Below are 21167 nucleotides of genomic sequence, written 5' to 3'. Positions count from 1 at the left end.
GATGCTGCCCGCTGAAGAAATCAGTACAATCCTGTGTGTGTACACGCACGCGTGCGTGTGTGTGTGTGTGTGTGCCTATGACAAAGTGGATTATCTCCATCCTTCCCAAATAAGCAGCTGCAAAGCAAAGAGGAAAAGGGAGAGTGGCTGAATTTGTACCTCCAGGTAAAGTTGCCTTGTGCTTCCTGGTGGGAGGGGCAGAGGCTTTGGGGGATGTTTAAATCTCTCCCCAGGAACAAAAGGAGGGGAGATTAGCTCGACCCCTGGAAAGGATGCGTGTCCTGCCCCTTCCTCCCCCTCCGTCCCCGTTTGCCAGGACCCCCACGCCCGGTGTCTGCGGGTCTGTGTGTGTGTGTGTCTGTGTGCTCCAGTCTGCAGTGTGAGCAATTTCACTTGAAAAGACAGAGAAATCCCCTCCTTTGAAAGTCTCAGTGTTTGGTTCTTTCCAGTAATGCTATAATTGGATGGGATTTTCTCTAATACAGAGGGAAAGTCCTTAAAATGATTTTTCACACACCACCACGCTCCTCCTATTCCTCATCCTACCTTATGCAATAAAACTCCTTTCTCCCTCTCCAGCCTCCTTGGCTCCTCTGGGGTGGGGGAGGGCGCTGAAGGGGGGTGGGGGGTGGGGGTGGGATGGATTTAATACGCTCAATATAATTGCAGCATCGACACGACAGAGATTTGCTGGGAAAGCCGGAGAGAGCATCCGCTCCTCCTCTGTGGAAGCAAGCGAGAAGCTGCTCAGATCGACTGGAGCTCAGCTACATGAAGCGATTAGATCTCAGAGCACTTGCCAGGGCTCACATTTGCAATCACTTGTCATCCAACCCTAAAGAAAATAATCAGGGCCCGACCCCTGCCAAATTCCCAATGATTTAAATATCCCCGAATGAACTGCATTTCTAGTATAATTTCACTAGAATGAATATATCTCTCCATCTAGCTAAACACAAACATATCTTTATATATATGCATATAAAACTCTCTGTGTGTAAATAGAAATTTTCCCTACTAAGGGAAAATATATATGCAATCCTTAATGAGAAAGAAAGCACATTTTGATTTGAGCTAATGCAAGGTTGCAAGCCTTCCTCCAACAAAGTCATTAAAAATTGTACCTCTCTTTGTTCCGTGTGAGCCACAGAAATTTTCTGATTCACAGATAAAACCAAGTCAAATAAATAAATAAAATCTCACCCAGTTCTCTCTCTCTCCCCTTAAAAAAAAACAAAGGGGGGGGGGGCAACAAAAAAACAGCAAAAAATCCCCAACAGGCAGCAACCACAACAACCTCCAAAAAAAAAAAAAATCACGTAAAAGAGAATCATCGTTGTTATTCCAGGGAGAAAATATCTCCTAGCTCATCCAGTGCCTCCATCCCCTCGTTTTCGCCTTTCCAGCCCCCTTTCAAATGACCCAGGGTAAGGAGAAAGCCTGTCAGCTGGGTGACACTTGCTCACAGATACAGCAAGCTTTAAACAATATGTTCCAGAGGAGCAGCAAATCTAACCGCGTACCCAGTCTCGAGAAGCTACATCTTTATAATAACACTAATCATAATTTTTTTTTCTGTTTGTTGGTGGGGTTTTTTTTCTTATTTCCACCCCACTGAAAACTTGCAGATTTTTGGAACCACGCAATCCAACCCCACTCACCCCCCACCACCGCCACTGAAAGGAGAGAAATTGTTACAATATGTAGAGAGAGAAATTAAAAAAGAGATCAATTACTAGTGCCCTGTGGGGTGGATCTGGTGGATGAAGTCGTTTGCAGCAGCGCCTTCGCCAAGTCCGGGGCTGGGACTCCTGCAAATTGCGATGATCTGGATGAGCCTTATTGGGATTTGCATTGAAGAAGTTGATTTCTTAGCAGATGTCTTCAGTGGAGCTCTTGGATATCTGGCTGGTTGGGCTGGTGGGGAAGGGGTGTGCGTGTCTGGGGGGGTGTGCGTGTCTGTGTGTGTGCATGCATGTCTGGGTGTAAATCCTCTTTTTTTTTTTTTTAATGAAAAAAAGGAGAGGGGGAAAAAAAGAAAAGAAAGAACCGACCGAAAGTTTCTAGAAAGTTAGTTGAAATGCATCTTGACTGTCACTGTAAGGAAACGGGGATTTGAGAAGACAGAATAGTGAGAAGGAGCAAATCGAGAAAATAATAATTTTTGTTAAAAATCATACTTCCCCCCCCCCCCCCCCCTTTTTTTTTTTTTTTTTTCCCCACATTTTAGTAGCTTCGACCCAGGGAGTGAAATCCGGGCAGGTTGTTATAGCTACCCAAATCCACAGGGGTCCCCCCTGTCTATTTAAACCCCCTAAATCTTCCTTCCCCTTTTTAAAACTACATTTTATCCCTTGGCTTGTGGGCCAACGTGCCCCCTAATGAGTATTAAAACACTATCTCCTTGCAATTAGCTCATTCCTGACTTCGCGCTCCTGATTGACAGAACAAGCCAAAGCATCAGAATTCTCCCTTTGGCAATAAGTGCTGATTGGGTCCTTTTTAAGAGAGCTACTTCAAACTTTTTTTTTTTTTTTTTTTTTTTTTAATATTTGCCTTCAGTGTCTTGGCTGAGAGAAGAGTTTTTTACCTCTCTGAGATTTTTTTTTTCCTTGAGAGTAGTAGAGGAAGCAAGAGAGGATTTACCTGGTCGGGTTGAGTTCACTTCATTTGACTTTTTTTTTTAAATTATTGTTATTATTATTATTATTAAAATAATCATCCTGCCTCAGAAGAAAGGAAGGTTTTTGGCAACTCTGGTTAAAAAAAAAAAAAAAAAAAAGAAAGACAACTTTTCATCAATGGCCTCTTTTGGATATTTCCTGTTTCTTTGTGGGTTGAGTCAGGCTCTGTCAAGTTACCCAATCTGGTGGTAAGTTTTATTCTTCTTCTTTTTTTTTTCCCCTCTCATTTTCATTTATTTTTCCCCTCCTCTGTTTTCTCTGCAACCCCTGAGCTTAAGATGACTTGAAATTCTCCTTTCGTTGCCACTCAGCTAAAGAGGTGGGATTGTTCCAGCGCCAGCAAGTTCTTAGAACCTGCATTTCACCTCTTTTATTTATGCATTCACTTTGTTTATTTTGACTGGGTTATACCTGATCTCTCCTTCTCCTACTGTAAAAGAGAGAGAGCGAGAGAGAGCGATCGGAAAGTTATTTTTTTTTTTAAGTGCTTTGATCCTCTCCTGTGAAGAACAAAAGGCGCTGCCTGAATTAAAGAGATAATGATACAAGTTGACATGAGCATTTCAAGGTGATTTCGAGCTAGTCAGGTGGAAGGAGGGGGGGGCAAAAGGCTGAAAACTTTTTTTTTTCCCCTTCGCTTTAAGGAATATTTAGGGGGAAAGGGGAAAAAAAAAGGGGGGGGGGGGGAGTGTAAGGAAAGAAAGAGCAAGGAGGTGAGAGGACGCAGAACAACCTGGGCTGGTTATGGAAAGGCAGAGCTGGGAGCAGGGACGGGGCTGGGGGCGATGTGCCCGGTGCTGCCGCGGAGCTGCCCCGCGTAAGATCGGCGGGGACCTGCGCACCCACCTTCCCCCGGTATAACGCACTTTTTTTCTCTCTCTCTTTTCCCGGGTTGCAGCTCCTTTTATTTTATCTTTTTTTCCTCCGCGCTTTGCACCCTACGCCTTTAAGAGCCTTTTCTCTCTCTCCCCCACAAAAAGCAAATGGTGCTGGGCAAGGCATGTAACTGCAAGATCTGCTCTAATTACCCCGCGGAGGTAATTGGGCTCAGGGAAGCCCTAGCGCAGGAAGGCTCTTGCTCCGCAGGCAGCTGACGGGCGGGCGCGCAGGGAGCGCGGAGCGGAGCCGCGCAGGCGGGTGTGCGGTGCACAGAAGCCCCGGCAAAACCGCTCTTGCTCCGCGCTGCACCGCCGCCTGCGCGGGTGCGGAGCTGCGCGGGTGCGGAGCTGCCCGGCTCGGGAGCTGCCCGCTCCGCGCCCGCGGAGGGGAAAACAAGCTGCGCGGTCCCTGCAGCCGCTCTACGTGCGGAAGCGGTGCTGTAAATAACTCATAAGCATCCCCCCCCCCAAAAAAAAAAAAAAAAAATTGTTTTTTTAAGTGCATTTAATGGCTGCCCCCCCCCCCACCCCCGCCTGGCGAGGGGCGCTAGCGGGGCTCAGGTGCGCTCCGCGGCGGGCGGAGGCGGACGGGGGCCGCGGTCCCTCCCGCCCGCGGCCGCGCTGCCCGGCGGTGCAGAGGTGAGGGTGTTGAAGGCAGCCTCTCCAACTATGTCAGGTATGTCTGAAAGCAGGGAATTCGTTGGGATGGGAGAAAAGCAATAAAATGCAAATGTATTCTTGGGAAGACAGGCAGAAAGAGCACCTGGACGGGAGTCATTAAAAAGCAATCTTTTATTCCCAGCCACCATCTAACTTATAATTAGAAACTCGGCTTGCATTCCTGATTGGAGAAGGAAACGCATTCCTTTAATACCAACATAAATATTCCCTTGTCACCCATCGAGGGTAGAGCGGTCGGTCCCCGGCCCCCCTCGGCCCACAGCCCTGCGCCCGCAGCTGCGAGAGAGGCGGCCCTGGGAGGGGGGGAGGGGGGCGGGGAGAGGGGCAGGGGGTCCTCCAACCCAGGGCGTCAGGTGTGGGTAGGGGGACCACAGCCGCGACTCTTTGGGGTTTGGGGTTTTGTTTGGTTTTGGAGGTTGTTCCCACACACACACACATCTTTCCCCGGTGCCCACCAGCGGGTTTAGATGTTTCTGTCGCAGTGACACCAAGCCCCCTCGGGCCATGGAAATGCAAAGGAGGTTCTGGTTGGGGTGGGGAAGTCGGAGAAGAGGCTGGGTGCTGTGACATTGGCTGCCCAAATCCCCCTTCACCCCACCCCCACCCCTTTTCCCTCTGTATTTATCCTCAGGCAGGATACCACCTCACGGCCACCCCACGGCTGGAGCTGGGGGGCAGCCCTGCGGGCGGGGGAGGGGGGGGCTAGGGGGTGGCACGGGGGTCCCCCCCATGCACCCGTGCACGTCACGGTATCGGCAGTGCAGTTTCTTTTCTCCTAGTCGAGGACGGTCTGCTGCCAAACCAGCTGATTTTAGCAAAACAACCATGCTGCTTTATTTTATTTTAATTTAATTTCCTTCTTTTGGGGGGGGAGTTTTTGTTGTTTTTCTTTTTTGAAGGGACTGCAGAGAGGGCCAGCAATATTTTATTCTGGTAGTGCAAGCAACGAACACCTCATCTCAGCCATCCCTGTTTAAAGCCTCTCCTATATTAGCTCATAGCAACTTGACTGCTTATAGCAAAAAATCTGTAATTTACCATCCCCAAATTGTCATGTCCCCCCCATAGTAGTTTCTAATTAAAGCATCACTCACTCTAAGGTCCGCAGAGGTATGGACACTTGGGCTGCTTTCAGCTTCAAGACAATTTGAGCAGAGGCAGGGACTGAGACATCATATTCTCAGTAGGTTTTGGTTAATTATCCTCCCAAAGGAAAGAAATCAGGGGGGAAACATCGAATGTGTATTTGTCAGGGGGAGCAAGTGGGGGTGTGTCTGTTACTGTGTTTTCTATCTACCTCTAAACAGAGCTTTTTACTTCGCTGAGCTGATTAAATTGCTCGTCCCACCATGGCATAGGTTTAAAATCAGGCCAGGCAGTGCTGGTGGCCTCCACACAGACCCAGATGCCTGGTACCTTTGGAAAAAGTTCAGTGGAACAAAAGGGAAAAGATCCCCTGGAGCAGGGATGCTCTCACGCTCCATCTGCATCCTTTCAACCATGATGAGGGGGAAAGATACAGGAGCTTCTTAAAACCAGAAAATTCCCAAATAAGGCATTTACAGAGAGGGATGAAATAGGCTTAAAAAATAATGATTTAGAAATAATAAAAAAGAGGGTACTGATACCCATTGGGGCTGAGCTGGCAAGTTTTTAGGGCTGTGCTGGCATGATTTATTGTGGCACAGTAACCCCGCAGGACCTTCTCCAACGCAGTGCAGCGTTGTGCTGTTCAGCCTAAAGGAGCTACTGGTAGCAGCAACAGGCTCTTCCACACCCAGGGGGCCAGATTAAGAGCAAAAATGTGGGTTGGTTTGGGATCTTTTTTTTTTTTTTTTTTTTTTTTGCCAAATGTTAGTGCTGTTCATTTTTTGGTTTGTTTAAAAAAAAAAAAAAAAGAAAGAAGAGAGAGTGGAGTGAGTGAAGGAAGACTTGGGAAATTCAGAAGCAGAATTCATGTGTGGGGAAGGATTAGAAGTAACTTGTCCCCTGTCCTGGGAGGGGTCTGGGGTCCATGTGGAGTCACAATAGAAGCATGAACAAAATTAAAACTTTTTCCAGGTAACTTGCACTGCCTTGGCTGACTGGCTGACTGCACATGGAATGGAAAAAGCATTTTATTTTGGTTTTGAATCAGTGACATGTGGCCTGACTTGGTCTGAGGACAGCCAGAGTACAGAAATGGTGCAGAAGGGAGAAGGGTTTGGTTTAGGAGGAAAAAAACAGCAATAAAAATGAACACGGAGCTTCAGTGCTGGGCATCTTCAACTCCTGTAGCCCAGGAGGATGGTAGTAGGGGAGATGATCACTGGAGAGGATCTCTGGGCTGAATTAGAAGTATGGGCAGACCTCCTCACCGTGGGAGAAACCTGCTTACTGGCATCTCAAATGTTGTTCTTCCCGGGGTGAGAGGCAGCTTGGTGCGTGCTGAGGGATGCAGGTAGTTAAAGCCTGTGCCTGGAGAAGGACTGGGAGAGGATGTGTCTGGGAGGAGATAGGCGCTGGCTGGGACCTTATGTGGTGGCATTGCTGTAGGCACCGGTGTCTGTCCCTTCCTCTGTTCTGCTGGTTGTGGTGGGGCTTCCGTCTCCTCTGCTGTTCCCTGTAACACCGGTCTCATTCTAACTGGAGTGGGATGAGATCAGCCCCATAATGAACTGGGCAAGGAGACGAGTCATAGCCACAAGCAGCAGAGCGAATGCAGTGGTACTGGAGATGTCATGCTGGTGTTTGGGATGTGCGTTAGGAATATTTTCCTGGCTGTGACCTGTGTTTGCTCTTGGCTTTTTATTGTTTATTCCCCAAGACTGGACACAGAAGCTCTGTCAGTTTACTCATTCGTGTAGGCTGAAGTTGACCAAACCCTGTGATGTCCTGCAGTAGCCACTTTACAGCCCATAAGGGCTGGAGAATGTGATCTAACAGATCTTTCCATCTCTATTTTTTGCAATTCAGGAAACGTAAGTGCATGGGAGCGGGGTGGGAGTGAGCCTTGCCAACAGAAGGACAAGCAAACTGGTAGCATTGCTGCAGCAGCACGCAGGTGCAACACCTGAACGTGCCACTGTCAGAGTTTGGTGGCAACACCACAGTAAGAGCAGTGCACAGGTAAAGTCCTGGTTTATGCTCTGGTTCAGGTCTCTCCTGGGATCTGTCCCCCTCGAGGTGGGTGGAACAGCCCCCCGTTTATGCTGGGGTGGGTTCTGGATCCCATGAGATACCCGAGTCTCCTTTTGCTGTAAATTCTGGAGAACCAAGCTGAGTCTTGGCAGGCTCTGCACTTGAGAAAGCGAAGCTCAGGCTTGGCAGAGAGCAGCTATGTGAAGTGAGGGATGATCGTTCCCCATTAGCCAGGATGGAGGCAGAGCCGTGGAAGGTCACCCAAGGGACAGCACGAGCCACGTGCGTTGGTACCAGAGCTCCTAAAGCAATCTCTAGAGCTCAGAAATATGAATTGCATCTACCCACTTCTCTGCTTGATTAACTGGAGTTGAGGATTTTGACATTTCCGAGGCAGTGGCATCCATCTCCCTTTCCCCTGCTACTGCAGTAGGTTGAGGTGTGACGTTAAACAGCTCCTCTGCAGAGGTGGCTGCATTTCAGCCGCACACAGTGCGATCCCTGCACATGCAGCCTTCTCCCACCCTTGCCCCAAGGCTTGGGACTTGCCTTTATATACATGTATCTGTGTTACGACTGTATCTGACATGGCTCTGTTTTGCCAGGCAGCATATAATCACGGAATGATGTTTTAGCCTATTATCAGATACCAGCTCACCCACCTGCTTGGATTTTCCGGAGCACAGCACGGGCGCTTTGCACCCAAGTGGCAATGGGGATAGAGGGCGGCTGGGTCAAGGGGATCTCGCTGTGTAGGTGGTGAGAAACAGCCTTTGCCTGGTCTGTCGACAGGGTGTAGTGTGCCAAGGGTAGGGGAAACATTTTCCCATCTCCACTTTTTTCTTGGTGGGACTGGAGAAACTGACTCTACTGGTACTTGTGTTGCTCCTGGCATAGTCCAGGCATGGAAGAGCTGTGCTGGTGAGATTAAATGACTGGACCAAGATCACACAAGGAGCCTTTCTTTTACAGCAGAAACCGAAAATTTTACAAGGTCTTAGCAAGAAGTGCCTGTTTCAAACATGGGGATGGCTGGGACTCTCCCAGAGTGCACAGTGTGTATTAAAGAGCAACCTTAATCTACTCAGATTTTAGACTCACTTTATTAAATTTTGTTGTCCTGCTACATATTCATTGATTTTTTTAATTATTATTACTATGCTTTCAATCTTAAGAGGACTTTATTAGTTAAGTTAACCTAGTTAAGTTAAACCAGTGACTTGATATGTGAAGCACTAGACACAGGCATTGCATCAAGCAAGCAAGCCTTTCCTAACTAAGATAACCAAAGTGAATCACCTTGCTCCCCAGCCCTTTCCAGGTAGCCCCAGAGGCAAAACATGTCTTTTACAGACATTAGAACACCTCTAAGACTTCTTGCCTGAAAACTTTAGAGCACTTACTAACATGGCTTAAGCTCTGATATGTGCCCAGGAAGGGAGAGGATGTGTTTTATTCCCATTTTTCAGTTAAGCATAGGCAGAAGAATGTAAAGGCCTTGCCCAGGACATTGCAATAAGCCTGCAGCAGGGCTGGGTGTAGCACCAAGCTCTACTGAGGACACACAAGTCTTTTCTTCTCCTTTCTAAAGACCTTTCTGCAGAGACCTCATGTCAGTGGGTGCTATTGCAGTGCACAGCACCAGGGCAGGGTAAAGACACAACTGCATGAGGGGCAGGAGGCATTTCTGAAGTGGAGGGGTCCTGTTCTCTCTGAGCTCCTGTGCTGGCTCGATAAGCCATTTCACTTGTGCACGTGGCATTTCTTTTTCCAGACTCAGCTCTACAGCTGGGCCTGCTGTCAGTAGAGTAGTTGGAACAGGGGCATGCTCATAGCCCTGCTTTCTGTTGGCACAAAAGGCTTTTTGACTGTTCCCTCTAAAGCATCAGGCTGGAGGAGCCTTCACTTTAGCTGTGATTCTGTGGCCTCTCCTAGGAAAGAAAATCAAGGATTGCTGATTGTACCAGGGGAAATAAGACTGACTCACTGGTGTCTCCATCCCAAATCTATGGGATCCCTTTCCTGCTCACATCCCGCTTCCTGCAACTGGGATGAGTCAATTCCAGCCTTGCAGCAATGCTGCTGCTTTTGCAGACAGGGACTGCCGGTCTCTGCACCGCTTCCCGTACCGCTAGTGCTCAGCATGGGTGCAAAGCAGCGGAGGAAGGAGGCTGTTCTGTGCTAGACCTCGCAAGGGACAGATGTTTTTGCTTTGCATGTATGGGAGCACAAGCAAAGCCCAACGGGACAACCTGGCTTGATGTGCCTCCTTCCCCCTTGGTCAGCATTTGTGCTTGCTTTCCTCAAGTGCATGATTCAAATAGCCCGGCCGCATTTCAAAGGGGTTTATTTGGCATAATGACAGCACTTAACAAGCATTGCACAAGCGTGTCACAGGGGGAATCCTCCGGGCTCTGAGTCACGGATGCTCTGTTTGGAGAGCCGAGCCGTGCGCAGTAGGGTGAAGGCAGCTGGCTGTGCACTGAGTACGCAGTCTCGTCCCCAGGGCCTCCTGCGAGCAGGTAGAGACCGGTCCTACTCTTACCAACATCCATGTTGAATTTCCTTCCCAGAGCAGGGCTGGGCTCGTAAGCTTGCTCTGGATCCCAAAGAGAACCTGCAGGGCCAAAGAGTGCAGCTGGGAAGTGGAGAGGTGGAGCATGCAGGAGGTCTGGAGACCATTGCTGCAATGAAGGAGAAGGGATTTCTAGGCTCAAAACAGACACCCTGGTGATGTGAAGCATGGTGCTTTCTGCCCATTCAGGTGGTGGCAGGTGCTGGGGTGATGGTGCCAGTTGAAACCACTGAAACACAGTGGAAAGGAAGGGGAAATAACCAGGGGAGAAGTATTGGTGAGAGCATGTATGTCTTGTCCACATGCTCAGCCAAGGCTGGATAGGGCACAGCCCCAAGGCTGCAGCAAGAGCTGCTCCCATCCTGTCTCACTAAACTTGTCTCTGCTTTGCTGACACCACTGAGGAGCAAATGAAGCCCAAGGTCCATAACAGCCAAGACAGTTCAGTGGGGCTTAATACTGAAAGGAGAGGAATACTCAGGAAAGTCTGTGAGGGCAGGAGCCCTCCCATGACATACCCAACTTTGCTGGATCAAGCCCAGGGCTGGCTTGACAGAAAAGCCACTCCTGAAACTGTCTATGCCAACTGTTGCCGTCTAGCTCAGGCCATTAATAATGCTTTTCTCCCCTTCTGTCCCTTTAAGAGTGGCAAGGTTTGCTTTAAGTCCTGTTATTGTTGTAGCACAACATGTAAAAATTCATCAGTTCATCAGTTTGCTCCAAATTCTACTGGCACTTGCAAAAAACAAGGGGAGGGGAGAAGAACCAATACATTAACTCCCTTGTTCTGAACTCCTAACATAGGGGACTGCTTTTAAAGACAGCCTGTAAACCAGGGGAGAGCGTTATGCATCACAAAGATGTTGTTTGTCCCTTCTTGTTTGTTACCTGCATATTCACAGGCCCCTTCCTACTCGGATGTTGCCGATACCCAGAGAGAGCTTTGCATTTGTAGAGCCTGGGCCATCAAAGGACTTCAAGGTGCCTTTGGTCTCCTCATCACAGTTTCTGTTCTGTATAGATAATAGTCAGGTATGCTTTATACTAGTATAGTGATAATTCTTAGCAGGGATACTGTTTCTCTTTTCCAATATGGATATTCCTCCACACTTTATCGGTGTGAAATACTTTTCTCTTGTTGCATCTTTGCACACTCTCAGGCTTCACCAACAAGGCCATGTCATAGCACATGGGCTAGTTCCCTTCCCACATCACAGGCCTCGCAAGGCATCCCAGGTGTCTGGGCTGGTCATTTCTCCTCTTCCATGGGGCTCTGTAGGCTCAAAGTGTGTTGGAGCAGGTTTGCCTAGAGGGCTCAGAGAGTGCCTCAGAGGTCCCTTGAACTCACATCATGGTAGACCCTCACATTTCTGGCCTGGCCTCATGTCTGTCACAGGTTTGGAAACTCTCCTGGTTGCCATACATCAGCCCTAGTGTTCAGTTGAAGCATGCCTTCCAGGAAAGACATCTGTTCCCAACATGAAGATGCCCAGGTTCCCATGAGGAGCCCATGCATAGGTTCTGCTTTCAGTTCAGATGCTTGATGGCACCCTGGTTGTCCTCAGAGGCCTGGCAGAGATTGTATACAATCCACTGATGACATGCTACTTTCTCAGCAGCGGATGGAGGCCAGTCAGGAAAAGCCTAGAGCATCTCAGTGGCACTCGATGCCTGTCTGCAGGCAATGGAGCAAAGCCTTGGGGTGGAATTCATTTTGCCCATTAAATGTCTCCATCCAAGCCAGGTGCTCTTGGCTACTTTCACTGACTGGGAGAAGTGGGAACTTCATGTCTGTCATTTGACTGAGCTTGACTGGTCAAATCCTCTGTGACTACAGAGGAGCTGAGGCAACCAGCTCAGAGCTATCTCTACCGCTGTCATCCCAGTTTAGTCAGATTATACCCAAGACGTGAAACCCTCTTTGAGAGTTTGCTCATTTGCCTATTTCCTAGCTGTTAAAATATGAGGTCTCATTCCCATTGCCTGGCAGTTTCACATGGGTAAAATCAAGTCCTGGACTTTTTCTCCATCGCTTTCCTGTATTTTAATAAGTTGTTCAGTGCATAGTACTCACTGGTGTACTGGAATGGGGTGCAGCCGTGGTGTGCTATTGCAGGAACATGCATGCCATCCAGGCTGGTACTAAAAACCTCGAGGCCACCCCTCTCCTCAGCAAATTCACACCTTCTATCATATTTTGTCGTGTCTCAGCATAGCTGCTGAAAGCCCAAGCAGCTTGAGGGTTTTGCAGCTTTCTCTGTGATTTATTTAATCCTGCCTCTAATCCAGCACACTGCAGAGCACAAATGCATCTTCCTCAAACCCCTTATCTTCAAACAAATCCAGTGGCTTCCACCATCCTCCAACCACATCCACAAGTCTTTGGCTCAAGCTTGTTATAGAACTTCATCTCAAAACTTTTTAAAGAGATATAAAATGAATTTCTGGCTTCCTTATAGTGACAGCTATCTCAGCAGAGGGGACTGTAACTCCTATTGATGCAAGAGTTGTATCAGCATTTCTGAGAATTCCTCTGATGTTTTATTTTCAGTTCTCTGAAAGCGAAAACCTTTTCTCTTTTCCTGGTCTATATCTCTTATTTTCACTATCCGGGTTCATATTTCCTCCACATCTCTGCCGGAAGGTGTAGTTTCATGGCAGTGGTTACGCACATTCAGCTTTCCAAAGAAGTCACTGCTATTCCACAGAATTCACATGGTGGGACAGAGCGGTGAGGAAAGACAGAGCCCATCTGTGCTACAGCCAAGCCTGGGAAATGAAGCCAAACAGCACTGAGCAGAGCAGGAGTTTCTTTGGCTTCCAGAAGGATGCACCTTGTCTAATAGAGATATTTACTCAGGGGTGGGAAGGCAGGAATGAGACTCCCTGAACAGTTGCCAAGCCTACCATTCAGTTTGTCCCTCTGCCCCCAGAAGAACAACAATAGCGCCTGTTGCTAGACAGTCTTGTGTGGTATGACAGAAAGCAACTCTAAATCCTTTGCAGGCTGAGGGACACATTTAAGGGAGCCTTTCCATTTTTTTTTTTATGAGCCTCCAGTAGCTGGGAAGAACCGAGACGGGCTAAGTTTCTGCTGGACAGGTAGGACCCCATCCAGAGCCCAGTGAAGATGGGGGGAAACGCCACTGGGCATCAGATAGGATTTGTAGAATTTGCTGGGAGACCCACAGTTCCTTTAGAAGCATAATAATCTGGTTAATGCTGATTTCGGGGAGATGCAGGTTTGATTTCTGTCCTTCGGAGGGAGAACAATGTTGCAGCTTTAGCAGTCTCTAGCCAAGTTTCCTTTAGAGTTATTGGCGAGAAATAAGATGAAACTCATCTGACATATGTTAGACACTTACTTTCAGATGAGATGAATCACATCCCAGCTGTGCCAGTTTTCTCACCATTGCCTGCAAAAGGATTCTGAATGACTAGGTCAGACAAAGATAACTCCTTTTAGACAGATGAATCCAGCTTCGTTGTCTTTTTTTTTTTCTTTTTTTTTTCTTTTTTTTTTTTTTCCTTTGAATATGCTTCTAAAGGCTAGGAGCATCTAGGCATTTTATGAGCTACCTGGACATGTAGAATACTGAAGGAGGATACTTCCATTGAAAGGCCCTTTTGAAAATCTTGGTGGGCATTGCTTTACAACTTTAGTGACTGAATTTAAAAAGTGAATTTAAAAGCCTATTGCTTGAAGCCCTGATGTTGCATTCCACATATGTATAGAAAAGCTGAGGAAAACCCCCTTACCTCAGAAGAGAGTTAGAAGGGAATTCTTAGGAGGTATCAATGTATTGCACATTCTCCCATGGAAAGAGCAGTCCAGATGCATTTGTCATGATATAATTTGCCTAACTGATCTGGACCAGGAGAGCTGGGTACCTCATTTCATCCTGCATACCACAGTCTCCTTGTGGACTGGCTTTGTAATGGTGGTAGAGAGCCGTCCTGAAGGCTCTTGAGAACAGTACCCTTCTGAAGATGCCAGGAAGATGAACTAAAGGTGTTTTGAAGTGTGTGTTGTTAATAGCCTGTTATTTTCTGGCAGCGAGGGATGCAGGGATGGGAAGCTCGGTCCAGCCTAGCCCATTCACCAGCTGGCTTGAAAAAAAAGCGTCCTCATTTTTTTTCAAGGCCTGGATATGCTCCCTTTTACAAATAGTGTAAATCTACAAGCGATAGAAAGTGGCAGCCCGATCTCCAGGGTCTGAAAGCTGTTTGGCTGCAGCATTAGCGGAGGGGTGGTTTGCTCACCATCTGGAAAGATTTGCTGGTGGAAGTGCTCAGACAAAACAACAAGGGTCTAAGTGGAAAAGGACAGAAGAAGTGAAGTGCAAGGCTATTTAGACACATAGTTCTGGCTTTATGCCTTAGACTTATCGACTGCATTGCTGCAGCCTGATCAATTAACTGATTTTATTGAGCTGCCCCTTGTCAGTGGATGGCAGTGACTGGTCCATGAATATGAATGTGAGGAAAAGTGGATTAGCTCTGTTGCTTTTATTGAAGTGCTTATTTCTCCTCACAAGCTGTAGAGAGAACAGAAGTTAAGCAGCACAGATTTAGCTGTCTAACTATTAGACACCTTAGGTTAGTTGAGATGCATCCCTCTGTGGGTTTGCAGGAATAGGTATACCAGCTTCTACCATCGTTAAATCATTTGATCCAGAAATCATCTCATCCACCCTCATGTGCCCCAGGCTGGATTAAATATACCTAAATCAGAATTGTGAAGAAGTAATGGATATAAGAGGTAGTTAGCACTGAGTCATTACTAACAAGAATGTCATCTGGCTAAGGAAGAAGTTTACCATATCACAGCCTTCTTCTAACAGGACAGGTCACGGATATTAATGGACTGATTGCAAAACCTAAAATAACAGAGAACTAAGGGAACAGTGAGAACTAGCTTTTTGCCTGAAAGAGTTTAGAGTCCAGACAGATGGGGCAAACAACTGAGTTGAAAGAGAATAGATAAGACACATTAGCAGAAGATTGGCAATCAGACAGGGAAATGCTAATTCAGTGGCCACCGGCATCCTTGGTGCAACTTGCCCACAGGCATACGGGAAGTCTGTGACAGAAAGGAGCACTGAGTCCATCTGTCCCCCTGACACAATGTGCAGGCTCAGTCTCCTGGTGAATGAAAGGTTCAAGCTCGGCTGTGATACGAGGCAGTATGTGCTCAGTACAGCGTTCTAACAGCTCCACTAAAATTACAAGTAAACTGTCATGTTTACCAGAAGAGTCTCCAAACTGCAGTACAGAAACTAAATTAAGAGTTATAGAGTTAATTTAAGGGTTATATAGTCTAGCAGGTGTTTACAGCCACAGATACAGCAGTGGTGCCTGCCACAAGCAGTGATGCTAGTGTGGCTCCTGTTGCCTCTGACACTGGTACTCAGGCAGAATAAATAGAGAAATTCTGTCCCGCTCACAGGCTCCAGGAATAGGGCAGTCCAGGCTCTTGTGTGGATTCTTGCATGCCTGGTTTTGTCCATCTCTAGTACAAGGCGGGTAGAGCAATATGCAAGACCTTGGCTATCTAATGAAGTTGTGATAAACCAGGAGAAAAAAAAGCACTCAGGGGCTTTAAGCACGTCCCTAGGACATGGGACCCCTGGTCACATCCCTTCTCTGCACTCCACAAGCCTAAACAAATAGTTTGGTGACCTGGACAGATGAGAACCAGAAAGCTGGCAGACAAGGCAGTTTCTGGCAGTCTCTGGCAGAGGCAGGCTGCACACATCCCATGTCGATGTACAGTGTGGGGTCCCTGCGCAGAGCCTGAGGTACAGGAGAAAAAGCTGTGCGGGAGTGAGCTTTGACTCGCTGTTTCAAAAAAACCCACAACACAGGGTAAGGCTAACAGCCAGGGCAGCTGGACACACATGAGTCAGTACGACAGAGACCATGAGTGAAGAGAACTTTGTTCACTCTGTTGTAGAGATGTACATTGCGCTTACACACTGCAGCCGTTCTGAGCAGTATTCGTCATACTCCATCTCAGAGCTGGACATCTAATCTGAGAAAGTCATCTCAGCTCCCTTTCTAGTCAATGAATGAGGGCTGACACTTCCTTATGGTGATTCATCAGACCTATCTTTGGTGTCAATCTTTGGTTGCAATGACTCTCTCTGTAGCAGCCGACCTCTCTATGTTGGTGATCCAGAGAACCCAGATGACTAGTTGGGTGCCTGACTTCCAGATGAACAAGGTTAGGTCAAATGCTCTAACTCCATCATGCCCAAATCCTCATGTTCATCCTGCCCACAGCTGTGGGACCCCACGGACAAGGAATCTGTATTTCTGCAAAAGTCTGTCTGTTTTGGTTTTCTGTGGTGCTAGCCTACAAGGCAAAGGCTGATTTGAGAAAAGTGCTCTTGCAGAAGCATCATTTGTCAAAGAAATAGTCATTTGGACTGATTTTTGCAACTAGTAATGAGCTGCCATAGAGGTACTGAGACAGAGACCACCCTGAAGGCCAATTACGATTCTGAAATCAGTGCAGCCAAAGTCACCAACTCATGTTGTCTTCTCCTGAGCCTGAGATTTCTATGGTTCTGCTGACCTTGCTGATAAGATCTGTACACATTTATTCATACACTTGTGCTGTCTAGTCCTCAAATTCCCAGACTGTTTCTGTTACTGTGAATGAGGAAGAGTTTGGCTTATCTTAAATTTCCTTGATCTTAAAGATGTCAGGAAAGATGCCTGGGAATTTCTTTGATGCCAGAAGAATATGGTGGCATCAATATAATGGAAGAGTGAGAGAAGTGATGTGAACATCTCTCTAAACTGCCTAAATTTCAGGTCTCTGCATAGGTTTTGCTATTAAAACTGTCTGGGTGTTAAGTTAGGCATGAACTTTGCCTTAGGCACTACTATGCTAAGTTAGGCTTTATTATTAATATTAAGAGAGAACAGATGGAGACACCTCAGGTGTCATTTGTGTGATTTTCAGTCAGTGCTGGCTCCTTTCTCTGTGAAATTCAGGCCCTTCCAAAGTGTGTTTAAAATATAGACTGATACTTGTAAGGGGAGAGCTCGTGCAAAGGGACTGATGTCCTTCATGACCCCGGGTGGGCTGGCAGGCTGGGGGTCAGGAGAGGCTCATGGAAAGGCTCTCAGATGCGTTGCTCCTCTACTCCATCTCTTACAGCTGGTTTCTGGATGAGCCAAGGCTTAAGCAATCCTGCTGCCTGTCTCTTTGCCCCTGTGATGACATGTGAACCTATGGGCCCAACGAGTTTCATTTGGCAGAGGTTCTCAGAGATACTGGATACCCACAAGTCTCACAAAAATGGGCAGTTAAGTAGAGGAGACATGTGGCGGTGCCCTCCCAGATGTGTGTGTGCATATGTGTGTGTGCACATGTGCATGTGAGTAATTATGCACGTGTGTGCAATGTTCCCTGGACATCACACATCCCGTACAGAGGAGTCAGTGCTCATGGGTTTCAGAGCCCACAGAATAATTCCTTCTCTATTTTTTTTCTCATTAATACATCTTCTGTTTTTCCCCCCTTCCTTCTCATTCTGGCTGTGGGAGGAAGGGGAACAAGGAGGGAAAGGGCCAGACCATGAATCTCTTGATAGACATATTGCATCATATGACTGAGGAAGAGATTAAGTGAATGAACCTTTTCATTAGGTTCAAGGAGAATGGAGGGCTCTGATTCTTGGAAGGTCCATGTTTCCCAGCCATGGCATGCCTCCCACACCAGGACACAGACCATTGTACTCCTTACCTAGTAGGCACCTGACAGCACAGCTGTGCACTGCAGGCATTCTGATAGAAGGTCACAAGATAGAGTGACTGAGAGTGACGAAGGTTTGTGCGAACGGCCAGCTTGTGTTTTGTGAGCACGGGAGCAGGACAGCTGCAGAAATGCCCTACTGCCCCGGGTGCATGGGTGTTAGCAGCTCCCAGTGGCATCTCCTGGGAAAGTCCAGTTAACCACTACTTTGAGGATTTTTGGAGAGAAGTGCATATTATGAAGGATGATAGTTATTTACATATATAATACATATGCCTATGTAAATGTATGTATATGCATAGATGGGTACCTGGATGTATCCCTCTCCTTAGCTTTAGCTTCTCCATAGACAGAAATCTTCCCTTGACTTAAACTGATTTTGGAGCAATCTCTTTGTCTTCTGACAGGCTCTTAGCTCCTTTCAGTCTTTATCCTGCAAGTTGCTTCATACTTTGATTCTGGGCCAGGAAAGTGCTGCTTAGCTTTGTGTTTATCCTTAAATATCTGGGCAGTTCTGTTCATTTTCTATGCACAGGCACCAAGCTGGGTCACACAGGTTGAGATCAAGCCCGAGAGCAGGGAGAGTCTTTCCTGTGTTGGGCTGATACATAGCACATTATCATACGTGCTATCAGGGACATACAGTAATAATGTATGTAAATTACAGGCATATCTCAGTCCCATCTCCTATCCCATTGCAGGAGAGAGAAGGAACCCAGTTAAGGCTTGTAGATATCTGACAACATGCAGTAAAACTTGGCGAGGAGCTGAATGGGGTTTTGGGGCATGCAAAGGCAGAATTGCACTTTTGTATGTATCCCAATGGGCTTCAGCACTTGCAAAATCCTTCCATATACTACCTATCCTGATCTGCACCCAGGTCTCGGATACGATGGGTGTTGAGAGCTTCTGCTCTGAGCTCCAGAGGTTTCTGGCTGAATCCCCAGTGTTGGCCAAGACTCAATCAATGTGAATAATTGATTTGGTAGTTCTGTGGAACAAGCATAATCCTAGTTGGCTAGGGTGTGCTACTGAGATTTGAGAAACTTGGGTTCCAAACTCTGCTTCAAATCAAGCAGAGGAAACTTATGAGGCTCATTTTCCCATACCATGGGTAAGCGCCCTAACCGCTAAGTTGCTGACTATGAGTATAAAGGGGACATTGCGTCCTCTAACTTCATTTTGGGAATGGCACCTTAGGGGATGGGCACATGAACAAATTACCACGAGGTAAGTTAGGGTGTGAACTATTAAGATGCCAGTTTTTCTGTGGTAACTGCCCGTGTGAATGCTCTTACCCTGCAATAAATACAAGATGGTTCATATATACCAGGGGGTAAGAGCGTTCACATGGGTGTTCACATGGCTCACACCCTGGTTTGACTCCCAGTAACTTGGGTCTGTGCCTCTAACCTCAGTACCCTTGAGAATCCATCCTGAAAAAAAAAAAAAAAATCAAACTCTTCTGCTTTACAAAAAACCCAAATCTGCCATTTCTACATTTCCAGTTATAATTATTTTAGTGCATTTTTTGTTTGCCAAAATGACTTGCTGAGCTGGACTCCGCTGCAGTGTTTTGGCAGAGAACAATTCCGCTTGAGTTCCTTGTGGCCAGCTTTAGCCAGCGTGGTCAGATAGTCTGCTGACACCTCACAGGCTTCGCCTGCCTGGTAGTCAGAGACCTTCTGGGCACTGACATAACCTTAATATTCCCACTTCTCACAGCCAGCCCCTGAGCCCTGAAGAAGTTTAACCTTGTGGAGATACACAGGCACATAAAGGACTGTTTAGCCATTGGAGAAAAGGTGGTGTGGTTGTGAGATGAGCAGCGATTGCAGGTTGCCTTGAGGTCACTGGGTGCGTTTTCATGCACTTCCCATGGGCCTGGGAAATGGCCACAAAGGCAGGCAGCGGCTCTGAAGAGAAGACCTTGAGTCCATTTCTTGGCATACTGGTCTGGGAGCCTTCCAGGGCTGCAGAGTTAGACAACTTTGCCTAGGAGCAGGCTGAGCATAACTGTCAGAGCCCAAGTGACTGAGCAAGGGAGAATGCCTTTGAAATGTTCCAGGAACTGGACTCAGTGTTCCAGTCACAAACCCCACACTTGCTTATGGGCTGGGACCTTGTCTCATGAGGATCCCAAAGGCTGTCTGACTCAAGCTATCTTGAGGTATCTCCTTTCAAGTTGAAGAAGATTCAATTCAACTTCGAGGAAGTGTCCCACCAACTCGGGACAAGTTTCTTTTGAAAACTGGGCTTTCTCAGAAACTTTGAGGATGCCTTCTATTTCCAAGCATGGAGGTGTATCTGTACCCCGCAGGGTGACAGCACACTCCCCCAGCAGACCTCTGGATGGAACTCACTCAATTTTAGCCATGTAATGCTTAACTATCTGAGCTAATCACCTTACCTCCCTCTAGAAAGATGGGCATCTTCTGAAGGCGATTCATCTTTCCTGCGATAGGTATCTTTTTAGTGGATGTGATGAATCACTGTCTGGAGTTGCCTATCTTTCTCCATCCACTCCAGAAAACAGCCTGAACACCTACCTTTTAGACAGCTGAAGTTGGGAGGTATGACTGGGTGCCTGAACACCCAGCAAATGTCATTGATGTGATGCCAGTTGGTGTCTAGAAGGTTTTTATCCCTATTTTAAGAGTGGCTGATGAGAAGCCTAAAGTGCTTGTCAGGTCCTTGACCTTGCTTGGTGATTTCGCCTGGAGATAAAAAGTAAAAAGACCCAAATCCTCTTTGGTGCAAACAGCACAACTCTTCCGATTTAAATGCATAAACAAACTGGAGTAGATCTTGCTTTGCGGAGTTACTTCAGGAGAAAGAAAAAGCTTGCCATTAAAAAATGAAAACTGAATGGGACTGCAGGTCTACTCCAAATACCAGAAAGGCCTCAGAAATAAATGAAAATGACCTCCTTTCCCATGGGAAGTGAGTTTTATATTCTGTCCTGAGGTAGAAGAAGAACCTGCCAGTTTTTACCTTTGGGATGAACAACAGGATGTTAATCAGGCCAAAAACTTAACAAGGTTCAAGAAGATTTTTCAACATATTTTTTCACGGTAATATTTACAGAGATATTACAAATATTCAACATTGTCATAGTTAATGACAACAAATATTTTAGGGATTTTATTTCTGGGCTTAAGGTGACATCTAGCTATTGAAGACCAGAATAAGATTCATGCAAGGAAACAGTGTTCCACAAATGTCCTGTGCAGGGTACTTACATTTTCTTCTGGAGCAGCTAGTTCTGGCTCCTCTAGGAAAGGGTCACTGGCCTCAGGTTTGCTAATTCCTGTTTTTCTATAGGACTGGATCATTGTTACCAGCCTGGTGTGCAAAGTGCTAAATCCATTTATAGCTGCAACGGGGATGCCAAGATCTTTGTAGAGAAAGGTAGAAGCAATTTTTCATCACTGCAGCCTTCAGAGGGCAGCTGATGGCTT

The 21167-nt window shown here is 46.9% G+C and overlaps 1 protein-coding gene across 1 annotated transcript in view; it reads left to right on the top strand.

The window, feature by feature from the left end:
• Nucleotides 1–2690: 2690 nt before the first annotated feature.
• WNT3A (Wnt family member 3A) overlaps nt 2691–21167 on the top strand; it is a 91702-nt gene continuing 73225 nt past the window's right edge. Inside the window, exon 1 of the mRNA XM_005229547.2 lies at nt 2691–2872. Within this exon, the coding sequence (XP_005229604.2) occupies nt 2802–2872 (71 nt within the window). The 5' untranslated portion in view covers nt 2691–2801. The remainder of the gene's footprint in view (nt 2873–21167) is intronic.

Source organism: Falco peregrinus, chromosome 5 (genome assembly GCF_023634155.1).
Source record: "Falco peregrinus isolate bFalPer1 chromosome 5, bFalPer1.pri, whole genome shotgun sequence".
NCBI classification, from domain to species: Eukaryota; Metazoa; Chordata; class Aves; order Falconiformes; family Falconidae; genus Falco; species Falco peregrinus.
The sequence above is the reverse complement of the archived record's forward strand: the minus strand, read 5'-3'. Positions and strand labels throughout refer to the sequence as shown.